Genomic DNA, 12,565 nt, shown 5'->3' with positions numbered 1-12,565 from the left:
GATAAGGGGGAAAGGCAAAACAAACAATTTGTCAAAAGTGTTTCAGCACATTTTTCAGAACTTTAACATCCAATATTCCAAATTCCCTCTAGTTCTACAGAGAAAAAACATTCTAATCTCAACACAAATATGATCTGGACATAACTTCTGTCAAATATTATCTTCAAAGAGCAGACCAGAAAATATATAAACTCAAGATGATGAAAAATTTTCAGACCTTTCATACATCCCTAGGATGTATAAAACTTCTGTATAAAACTGCTTTTCCTTTGTATAAAACTAGCCACTTCCTGTGCAAAAGCAACAATTACTACCAAGATTTCTACCTTACCAAATGTCATAATAATTTATCTTTACAGAAATCAATTTCATTAATTCTTTTCATTTCACTTTACCTGCTGACATTCTCCAACTCCACTTAGTGTTCCACTCACATCACACTGGCATGCTGCACAGATGAAAAAAAACAATCTGCATTTCATTTTCCCATGATACTTTGCAGGAAAAAAAACCCTCTACCCTGAATCTGTCATTTTGAGTCATAGTGCCACAAAGTGGATTTTACTCTAGAAGGTTCAGAACAGCAGACAGATACTGGCACAAGGTGAGAGGAAAAAGGAAAGGAGAAAGAATGAGGACTTCTGTGTATGTGCAATTTACTGGGATGTTTAAAAATGTTTCAACTTTGGTTTTACAATTGTTTTCTTTTTTTTTAGGAACATTCAGGCAATTGACACAAATCAGTGTCCAACCTGACTGGCACGTTTTATTCTGCAGTGCCACTCTGGGACCAGTTCAACTGTCTGTATGAACGAATAAAGATGACTTCCAAAAGAATTCAACACACTCCATAAGGCCAAAGAAATACGTCATGAAGTTATACCTGTGCATCCCTCAGGGTTTTCTTTGGCCAGGTTCCAGTATAATGGTTTGCATTTACTACAGGTAGGACCTTCAACGTGCTGAAGACATTGACAATAGCCCTAATGACAGAAAGGAGTTAATATGGCTTCATCTGTTTCATATAAACATACTGCTCTTTAGTGTTAAGAAAAACCTAATATTATTAACAACTCATGCAGTTTACTGACTTTTACAGATGAGTGGAATTGGAGCTGATTCAGACTTAGATTTTTCTGTCTCATACTATCAGCACAGGATTGTTCCACCACAGGATTTTTTCCACATCTAATTTATTCCAAATGTCTCAATAGAGGTGCTTTCCAATTCTTTTATAGCCTACTAGAACTGCTTTAGAGTATTAACTGTTTTGCAAAAAGTTTAAAAAACAAACTTACATTAAAATAATAAATAATTTTCAAGTTTACTCCTTTTATTGGTGGAAAACACACATAGCTGTATACATGAACCTACATAGATACTTCTTCCATCAGTCAGACATCCTCTAGGTCTTCGTTGCTACACATTTAGCAATGACCGTGATTTCTGCTAATACGCTATTACTAATAACCACTGTATTAATAAGAATAATAGTGGAATAATAATAGTTACAAAGAGATAGTATTTTTTTTCAAGAATAATTTGATGCTGAAATGGCCTGTTGCAACCCAAATCCACAAGGTCTTTGGGACATGCATAAGCTTCTATGCATACAATGTATATATTAGAGTTTAGCATACCAAGAAGACATAAACGGTATACATATTCTATATATAAAAGAAAAAAGAAACCCCACCCACAACAGCTGATTGCACTAGTATGATCGAAGAACAAAACACAAAGTTTATTTCCACTCCTCAGGATGTGAACAATGAAGTGAGTGTGTTCAGCAAAGGCACATGAATTACTAACACACACTATTAGCTGCCACGGGAGAATACTTACGGAGTAAGAACCAATGCTACCCGAAGGATCACATTCACTGTTGGCACCTTTATGAAATTAAAAAACAAACACACTGAAAGATCTTTTGAAAACAGAGCTATGGGATGTAGTAGTGCAGAAGTACAATGTAGCAGGTGTGAGTTTGAAAGGGCTTTTAAATATGGTTACCTAGGAGGAACTGAAATGCCTTAAGCTTGAAGACCAGGAAAAACCTCTAATAATGATTTTTCAAATGTCTATTTATCCTGGTTTACACTGTTGGGTTTGATATGCAAAGTAGTCGCTTGGAAAAATATTGCACTAACCTACAGAACTGAGAGATGTTTTCTTAAAGTCCCTATGCCATCATCTAAAAAAGATTTTAGTCTTATAGTTTACTTCATTAAACACCATACAGAATAACAGATAACCTCATCTAATATGTGCTCCTGGTGTGTTCTTCCCTCCATCCCCACTTAGTTGTGGGAGTTTCCATAAACTTTTGAACATAACACGACAAAGAACTGTCATGGTTTAAGCCCAGCCGCTAACTCGGAACCACGCAGCTGCTTGCTCACTGCCCCCCTTCTTCCTCCCCCCGCTCCCAGAGGGATGGGGAGGAGAATCGGAGGAATGTAACTCCCACGGGTTGAGATAAGAGCAATTCAGTAACTAAGGTATAATACAAACCACTACTGCTACCAATAATAATGATAAGGGAAATAACAAGGGCAGAGGACACAACCGCTCACCACCCGCCGACCGATACCCAGCCCGACCCGAGCAGCGATCTGGGCCTTCCGGGTAACTCCCCCCAGTTTCTATACTGGGCATGACGTGCTGTGGTATGGAATAGCCCTTTGGCCAGTTTGGGTCAGGTGTCCTGCCTCTGCTTCCTCCTGGCTTCCTCTCCTCCCTGGCAGAGCATGAGACTGAGAAAGTCCTTAGTCACAGTAAACATTACTGAGCAACAACTAAGTGGGGATGTTGTTGATGTCAGTTTATGTTCAACTTCCAACAACTAACTGGGTAGTTGGTTCCGGGAGTTTCCATAAACTTTTGCAGGCAGCAGACTGCCCTGGAAAACCCTGCAGTAAAACCAGGGGTGATTCAAATCAGAATGGAGGATTTTCCCTCAGAAGTGTTACCTTTGCAGTAGGGGAAACTGTCAGCTGCAGAAAGACATCTGTCACACCGTTGCCCCGTGATGCCCATTTGACATTGACACTGCCCTGATGTGGGGTCACACATGCTGTGTTGGGAACCATCAGGAGAGCACTGACAAGCTACAGAACAAACATAGACAGTGGTGGGAAAGTTCACCCTGCAGGTACCAAGCAACAACTTTCCAAAACTTTAGTACTGCAGAAGCTTTGAATATTGTTTGTCTAGAGTTCTTCATTTTTCTTTCCAGTAAATAGCTCACAAGATCCTCCTGTAACTCACAGGGTCCTCACCCCTGCCTGGAACCTATGAGTTTGAGGTGACATGTACCATCTTGACATTGTGTTATTTCTCTGTTCTTGACAGAAACAGGTAAGATTATCTGGAACCATAACAAAACTCTCTTCCTCAAATTCTTTGAGCCACCCTAAGAGCAGGCTTGGTTTTGCCTTTCTGCTTTCTTGATCTTCTTATGGTTACAGAAAACACAAAGCAAATTAAAAATATGATAGTGAAATCTAGAATATAAAACTGTATGCACATCACACCTTTAGATCTGAGGGCAGAGGAGGCCAGAACAAGTTCTGAAATACATCACACAACAATCTTATCATTCCGGATTCCTATGTAAGGTCTCAGTTGTGCAATGATTTACACACACAGGGTAAATAAGAATAATGCCACAAAAACCAACAATGCTGCTAAAGCCCAGGGGACTAATCTTTGGGCAGATAGAGTTTAAAGGTGAACTGTTTAATGACAATTATTTTAGTCAACTCTCCTAAAGAGAGAAAACAAATCTGTCAGATTATTTTTTGCTGTGGCTGTGGTGATTAGTAATAGCAGAATTCTGAGGATACGTCCCTTCTTTAGCACCAGCAATCTTTTGATTTCTAGGAAAGAGCACTCCTGTTAATGACGATCAAGTAGCTTGCTGATTTTAATGACAGAGCCTGCAGGTTTCCATCTGCTTGATGTGAAAAACCTATAAACACAGTCTGCACATGATCAACTGATCCACATGGGCAGGAAAAATTGTTGATATCATGGAAGTTTTGTAGAGCCAAGACCTTCTAGACTAGGATTTACTGTGAAATGTTAGCACATGCTAATGCACTTACTTGAAAGTTTACAGCACGGTGTATCAAACATTAGAAGCCCAAACCAGTTGAAACACAGTTTCTGTTCTGTAAGCTGAGTGAGACAGAACTCATAATGCTAAATGCTCATTGCCCAGCCTAAGCTTTAGATTTAGTATTTTAGGAGAGATACAACTGTACCAAGGCCAAACTCTGCCATTCTCACACTAATCCAACTAGTACAGGAAAAGTGGTGATGTGTTAGGGAGGACTAGCAGAGCATGCACCTGCCGGGAAGCCTGTCTACTGCCCTGATCTTCACTGTTACTGTTGCCAGCTACGGATGGAACAAAACTATCATGGTTACAGAGGTACTTTTAGAAGGAAAGATATTTGAGAAAATTTGGTTTCTTCTCTATTGCAGAAATAAGAAGGGAAAACACAGTAAAAGGAGAAAAGGGTTTTACTCACTCAAACAGCTGGGATAGCTGTAATAACCCGGAGCGCACTGGTCACATCTAAGTCCAGCATAGTTACTGTGGCACAGACACTGACCTCTAGGACCACATGTGTTCTCCACCGAGCCGACAGCATCACAGTTACATTCTGCACAGAGAAAAGGGATTATAAGTGTCCTTACAGATACATGTCTATGTAGTTATTTAAACCAAAATTTGCCAAAAAAGTTATCTTTGAATGTAAAATGATCATGAGGAAACCAAATAAACCATAATTTTTCCACCAAAAATAAATATCCTGAAATAGATGCTTACATTGTAACTGTCTTTTCAACCATTGAGAATCAGGTTCTTACTGCAATTTTATAATGTACAGTTTAGAGATTTAGTTTGATGCCTTGCAAAACACATGTGTAAGTGACAGAAATCCATTTTACAGTGGAAAGAACATCACAGGAGAGAAGTACTTAAAAAAGTAACCTCTCTAAAAAATGACCTCTGAGAAATGGCATTCACAAAGCTAGTCTGTCTAATGGCTAACAAGAAGCTTATTAGTAATGAGGCACAAGCACAAGTTCATGATGCGCAAATAAATGATGCACAAGGTAAAAACTGCTGACAACTTAATTCTACATGCTGGCAAGCACTGCATTGCAGGAACCTGCTTGTAATACACAAGGCACATTGTCAGACTACAACAAAAGCTGTTATCAGACTATAATAAGAAATTTCTCTTGGAGTTACCACTATTTTAGTCTAACAGGTCTATCACAGATAAGCCCTGACATTTCGTTGAATTGATGCTGGGCTTTACACAGGGTTGTCACAGAGTTTATGGGTGTATGAATGGGACCCATCTGGGAATCCCGGCTGCCCCAGGTACAAGCAGTTAACGACTTGGATTTATGACTGACAGAAATGGTTGACTGGCAAAAATATAAAACAAATCCTTCCTGTTTCATGTTCATGTTCCTGGTTCCCTCTTTCGGTTCCTCTTTCTTCTGCAGTCAAAGACATCTGACTTTGTTGTGTTTACATCAAGGATGCCTGGAAAGACTCAGGGCTTGCTAGGAAACCAAAAAGTTATAAATCTACCTCCCTTCTGAAAGTGGTAACTCCAAACAGGAGTAGCAGACTGGGCTGCTCACTTCCCACCACAGTTTGCAGCACGCTGCATTACTTTAAACTTAAACCCACGGCAACTTATTTTACAGAACAAGCTGTGAATGGCAGCAGTTTCGAGTAATACCACTGGCTGTATTTTCAACTATTTTTAGTGGTCTTTTACAATTTGTTTTTGCATGCTCTTTTAAGCTTTTATGTCTCTTTCAGCTTGTGGTGCATATTCAGTACAGGTTTGATTTGCTTTATGATTGCTGCCTGATTCAGTTCTAAGGAAAAAAAACAGTGTTTAGAATGTCTTAAACCCACTGAACAGCATGTACCAACACAGAATCCTGATTTTATGTTTTTCATTAAAAAATGTTAATCTACTCCAGACCATAAAGACACAGTCATGTGGCTTTTCTTTATTCCACCCACTGTGTTTGGTAACACAACATAATATATCTTTGCAAGGGCATAAGGAATTCTGCTGTCTATTCATAGGAGATAAACAAGTGCATAAGCCCAAAAGGAAAAAGTCTGCTTTAGTCAACAAGCAAAAATAGTGAGGTAGAAGAAAGTAAATCATAATGCTCTACACGAATCTTGTTAAGCTGTACAGAAAAGTACATACCAGAACTCAGCAATATTCTATATTCTTTTTTAGTGTAAAATTCACTAAGGATTTAGTGAATCTTTAGCCTCTCTTAATCACTGCAAAAGCAGACAAAATCTAGGGGCCAGATAGGACTTGATGGATTCCTCATATGCACACAAGACCGTTATGATATTCAAGGTTATACTTCATTGATTCCCTCTCTTGTAAAAAACAGGCTGCTCCTAGGTGGCAGGTACACGGGTGAAACCTCATAGAGATTTTTCATGTTCCGTGATTATACAGACAGAGATTGGGTCAGTGTCTGTCAGATGATCTTAAAATGAGTGCAAAATCACCCTGAAGGGCAAAATGGGAGCTTCTAATGTTCAGATTCACAGAACACACATTTTACCAGACAAGACTCTCTGCAAAAGCAGATGAGTACTTCACAGCTTTGCAATGCCAGTTCTTTAGCAGTCAATCGCGCTCTGTTGCTGAAGGTCTCCATGTGAAAACACCATTCAAATTCTTTGGTTACTAGTAAGACAGCTGTGCTGACTGAGGCTCTATCAAACAATCTGACCATGCAAAAATCAAAAAAGCCTGTGAGAAAACAGACAATATAATTCTCCCCTACTATCAAAACATGCCTGGAATTGCAGAATTAGAATATATGAGGATTTGACTATAGAGCACAAGACTGCTTTGCCCATTTACAGCTGCGAACATAGCATCAGCCACTGCAAAAACAGTACCCGAAAAGCACTCTTGTCTGCCTTTTCGGGGGCTTGTTTGATGCTGTACATGCCTTACCTTGACAGGCAGGGAAGGAATGGTGGCCAGGCTGACAGCCATCACACTGAAGTCCAGCTACCCCTGAGCGACAAAGACACCTCCCGAGGAAATCACAGACTTCAGGCTGGGTACCCGCTGGGTGACATTTGCATGCTGCAAATGAGAAAAGACATTTCAGAGGCAACCTCTGCACAAGCTCTTTTCTTCTGTCTTTCATGAAATAAAAGCTAAAAAGCAACTCCCTTATCCTTGACTGGGCCAAAATCTTCCCATCAGAATTACTGTGATTCATAACAGCTTTTATTGATTGCATCAATAATAATTCAGCATCAAGGGAGACATTAATGAAAGAACAAAAGAATCAAATAAGTCTCAAAGTAACTGCTACGTTGAGTATCAGCGTTGGAGCACTACACTTGGCATGTCCCCGCTCAGTCTGATTTATTGATCCCATAATGCCAACTATTGAAACTAGTCCCATTCTTTTTAAGAATAAAATGAAAAAAAAATCAGGTTTGAGTTTACAATCTCAGGTGGGAGGCATTAATAAAATGCCTAAATAGGCACAGAGATGGCTAATAAAGTTTAAGACCAATTAGTTTTCTAGTACTGGTTAGAAAGAGCAGCTTGGTGCATCAAAGTGATGTTGCATACTAAAATTAAACACAATATTTTTTAAAAAAAGCAAGGATAAGTAAAAGAAATGTTCCCAAAGGCATTCTAAATTTCATCAATGTTACTAAATCCAACTCCAAATTGGCGTCTGACAGCTGCACCACACAATAGCCAGCAATCAGGGAAATAGGGGCATTTTTAGATGGAATTCTCCCCTCCTCACATTTTTTTCAGTGAGTTTTGGGAGAGCCCCTCATGAACACATCTCGGTGGCAAAAGAACTTCATCCCTCAGTATAGAACTTGTGTCTGTATTTTGGATACACTTGACCAAAGGGAACATTTGGCTTTCCCTGGCAGAAGGGGTAATGAAAATACCCTGCTGCACAGGTATCACAGGAAAAAAACCCAGACCCAGTTCGCCATCTGCACTGTTGGGTATTGCCATCACAGTCACCGCCCAGCACTCCTGCACCATGGTGCTGACACGATGAAGAGCACATTTGTAAAGAAAACATTTGCGGCTTTGTGATCTTAAAGTTCCTATTTCACTTGGAAGCCACAGGCTGGCAGTTACACTGGAGCACAGGCTCCAAGCCTCAAAGGAACTATGGTACTTACACAGACACTGGGAGCCAAAATACCCTGGTTTGCAGCTACCTTCTAGTTACAACAGGAAGGGGAAAGAAAGAAAGGAACATGGTTAGTGCATAAAATCACGCAACTCCTCATATTTTTGCAGAGAAAAACAAACCAGTGCTTAGTAATTATTAATCTTGAACTATTTGTATAATTATTTGCAAAACTATTTGTATAACCCTTACATGTAAATCTCATTAAAAAAAAATAATAATCTGTAACCGTGCTTAGTCTGCCAGCACAAATTTACAACATCCACAGTAACAGAAGCTTCCACTTAGAGGCAACTGTCTTTCTTATGCCTTCAGACTGAGATCAAAATCTGTTTTCTTCTCTTTATTCATTTTCTCATCAGAGTTTTTCTTCTTTCTTTTAAAAATATGTGAGAGAATGGAATATGTGACAGAGCACACCCAGAGGCTGTTATTCTGGATGCTGTACGAAGGAGATAAGTAGTACAGGAGACTGAAGCTTTGTGGGCTGTCACAGCAACTGCAGATGCTTTCGAGAAAACCACTGGGACTTGTAAACACGTACATGAATTTGTACTGGCTGCTTATGTCAAAGTGTTTGCTACATTCACAGAAGAAAACACTTTTTAATTTGTCATCATAAACTACAGTTCTATTAAAGCTAACAGAAATAAAGAGTAAGAATGTTGATTTTCGGATATGAAAAAGGTTGCAAGGTTTTTAAAAGTTATTAATCATGAAGTGCATTACAACTGTGTACGTGATTAAGTACTGTGCTGCAGTATAAAAACATACACTAAAAAAATATAATCCCACTGAGGGAGTCATTGTATGGATTTCAGGCAGCTTTGCAGTGTGTAAAATACATAGCTCTCTTAGAAATCAAAGTCTTCACTGCCAAAGGCAATGTACAATTTGCCAGGTGTGAGAGGACAGACAGTGCAGAAGCAGAGGCCAGTTAGCCTACACAAAGAGATTTACACCGCAAAGCAATGGTTGTTGTGTCAGAAAGTCTTGATGGATCTATTCATAAGAGCACCAAACAAGATGGCCAGCCTCTTCTGCAGATGTTTGCCGGGGGCTGGACAAATTTATTTTGATCCATAATTCTTTCTGGAGCAAGCCCAGTAAACTGTTTAATTCGAACATGACAACATGATGAACTTCTGGAAAGAGCAAAGGGTCTCTGACAAAAAAATACCAACAGTGGCAAAATTACTACATAAATCTCCACGAAAGCAGTGAAACATGCAGTGAAACAGTGAAAATAGCAACATCAAAAAAAACAGTGAAATGGGGGGGGGTGGGGGTGGGGAGAAAAGCACCAAGAACTTGCCTATTATGTCACCAGCCATAGCATCTCTTGGATTTGGAGAAGTAAAAGGATATACAGGCATATCTTTAAAACAAAAGAAACAGTGACGTGTATTTGAAACAAACACAGTAATTTCATTAAAAATCATGACAAACAATGAAGTCATCTCCTTCCAATACAGAGAGCATGATACTCACATGATTCTAGTAAAAAACTTCAGCTTAGTTTTCTTTCAGTTAGGAACAGAATAAGAAACATTTTGCTTCTGATTTCCAGTTCAAGTACAAACATTCCTTCTTGAAAGAACAGTATGAAAGGCCAGACACGATTTGGAAATGCTACCAGGTTGCTTTCCTTCTCCCTACCCTGCTTTTGCAGAAAGTTTTCTTATACCAGACAGTGTTATGAGAGCTATCTAGAGAGCTCCCTATTCATTTCGCATTTGCTGCTTCCAGCTGGAGGCCCATCTCCTGCTGTGTCGCTCTATCACTCTCTTCCTGAACTGTCAGAATTCATGACATGCATAGTACATGCATTTTTAGTCTCTTCATGGAGTCACAAGATTGTATGCAGCAAACACAATCCTGATGTTACATTTTCGTCTCAGTTATTGTATATATAATTTGTTTATGGGGAAAGCATTTAATTTTCTGAATTCCCAACAGTTAAATTTAACTTACTATAAACTACTTACTACAAAGTAAAAATGTAATTTTCAATGCATTAGATAATATTCTAGTACCATTTTCAATAAATGGAAGCACTCAGCAGTTCTGTGTCAAATCTATTTTTCTAAAATGTTTATTTTATTTGGATTTACAAACACTTTTCCTTCAACCAATTCTTATGAAATCTGAAACAAACTGTAATCTTTCATTCAGGCATATAACTGCAGCTACCTGGAGTCCAGCCAAAATAAGAGATCGTGGCTGAGAGCCTTATGCTGTGCCAGGAGAGCCTTTCCAACATTACACAGGTGCTATTTTATAATTATCTTTATTTATTTTAGAATACTCCAAAAGCCCACATGCCTTTTTTATCAAGTAGGTGAGTTTCAAATCCTAGGAGGTGTCAAGGAGAACACATAACCATTTTTTCCCCTCTCTCTCACTACAGTCACTTTCCACTTCCCAAACCAAGTGGTCTTTATACCTGAAGACCCCAAGACATGTTTAAACAATTTGTCCAGGGCTTTAGGACTGGAGTTCATGACTTATTGAGAGATAGGCTGTAGCCTTGATAAAGATGTCTTAAATGAACTCAGAATTGTGAGAATGCAGCACAATCTATTTGATCTTCAAGAAACCATCATTTTGTAAAACAGAACAGACTCTTCAGTATTATGACAGCTGATTTATCAGAACAGGTAAACATGTGAAACTAAAATGCCAGATGTTTTAACCGAGTCAAGTGTAATGAAAACTGGTAATTCTTTAATGCAGATGTAAAATTCAAGAAAAGAGGCATTTTCAATTGTATACTTACGGACACAAAATGGATAACCATAGAATCCATCAGCACAGTGTTCACAGTTTTGTCCCTGGAAATTCTGCTTACAGAAGCAGCGGCCAGACCCTTCCTCACAGCCCTCTGCATGCTCCAAGTTACAGCTGCAGGCTAAGTAAGTATCAGTAATTAGGCACTCTTTGGAAAATAATTAATTTGCCTTTTACAGCAGTGCACAATGTCATTATAATAGTAAATTTGCAGGTGTGAATGTCTCATTATTTAAGGAATTAACATTTGCATGCTATTACACATTTTCCAGGTACTTTCTGTCACCAGTCATTCTTTGTGATATCCCTTAGAAGTTACTTGCTTAGAGTGATTAGGTTTTTTAATTTAGAAAGCTACATATTATTACTCTACAGAACTGCAGCAACTATCTCTTCTGTGGTGTCTGCTTATCTCTCTCTCCATGGTCTAGACAAAGCACTGCTCTCTGTCCACTTTCCCTTACACACCACGTACACTTCATGGCAGCACGCCACGGATCTGTTGACTTCCCATTCATTTCAATACCCAAACACAACGAACCATAGCTTCCTTCTACCTGTCACAAGGCTCCTTCATCCTGTTTGTAGTTCAGCCCTCATCTCTTAACTATACTCAGTTCTTCTTTTTGAAATGTATTAGTGATTGTCCTATTGCATCATATATTAGTCATGAGCTTTAGCATTGCATAGAATAGCAGTAGTGATCCTTGTGACCTTTTGAGCTATAGAATAAACTTTTTGAGTGACCAAAAGCCGAAGGATACCTCACATGTACATCAGAGAACTAAGAGAAGCAAAGTTGTAAGGAGATGAGAGTGACTTCCTAGAGGTCATGCCTCCTCAGTGTGGGGTGTATAGCAGTACTCCAGGCTTACATGATCCTATCTTCTCAGCAGCCTTTTCTGGCTTACTTCCTCCTATTGTCCTGCTGCTGGTCTGAAGTTTTAGGTTCATATTACACATAAGTTGTGAAGAATATCAATAAAAGGTCTAAAGCAACACAGAAAGTCACTTGTAGTTGTTGATTCTCCCAACATCTTTTGTCCACTTTTTCATTTTTCCTCTAAAATAAAATAAAAAGTGCATCCCATGCCTTGATTATAGCCCAAAAAAACACCAAGCCACAATCATGAGAAGATGCTTAATAGAGAAGGACTCACGTATGCAGCCATCAATAGCTCTCACTGGAACACCATAAGGACGATAGTAACCTTTGGCACACTTTTCACAGTTAATACCAGCTGTGTTATGCTATGTGAAATAAAACAAAATGAGAATATGAGATAAAAACTTGGAAGAATTAAGAAACAATAACATCCTTTCCACTCTTTCTATATACAACCAGGAGAGGATCATCATAGGAAAAAAAGTATTGAATATGGCTGGAATAAAGACAGCATTCACCATTTGGTGTTATTTAACCACCTGTTCTCTACAGATTTCTGAATCATGGTATTCTTACATAAAGCAGCTCAATTTTACCTTTGAAGCATTATAAAAAAGAGCT

General features: G+C 38.9%; 1 protein-coding gene across 1 annotated transcript in view; it reads right to left on the bottom strand.

The window, feature by feature from the left end:
- Window positions 1–12,565, bottom strand: part of LAMA3 (laminin, alpha 3) — a 103,591-nt gene that overhangs the window by 72,556 nt on the left and 18,470 nt on the right. The window contains exons 9-17 of the mRNA XM_010023076.1: window positions 12,219–12,309; window positions 11,048–11,179; window positions 9,584–9,646; window positions 7,041–7,175; window positions 4,539–4,673; window positions 2,973–3,110; window positions 1,846–1,892; window positions 884–983; window positions 396–448 (exon numbers count right to left, since the gene is read on the bottom strand). Coding sequence (XP_010021378.1) covers window positions 396–448; window positions 884–983; window positions 1,846–1,892; window positions 2,973–3,110; window positions 4,539–4,673; window positions 7,041–7,175; window positions 9,584–9,646; window positions 11,048–11,179; window positions 12,219–12,309 — 894 coding nt within the window. The remainder of the gene's footprint in view (window positions 1–395; window positions 449–883; window positions 984–1,845; window positions 1,893–2,972; window positions 3,111–4,538; window positions 4,674–7,040; window positions 7,176–9,583; window positions 9,647–11,047; window positions 11,180–12,218; window positions 12,310–12,565) is intronic.

The sequence above is a fragment of the Nestor notabilis genome, unplaced genomic scaffold (genome assembly GCF_000696875.1).
Source record: "Nestor notabilis isolate BGI_N333 unplaced genomic scaffold, ASM69687v1 scaffold12790, whole genome shotgun sequence".
Taxonomy (NCBI): domain Eukaryota; kingdom Metazoa; phylum Chordata; class Aves; order Psittaciformes; family Psittacidae; genus Nestor; species Nestor notabilis.
The sequence above is the reverse complement of the archived record's forward strand: the minus strand, read 5'-3'. Positions and strand labels throughout refer to the sequence as shown.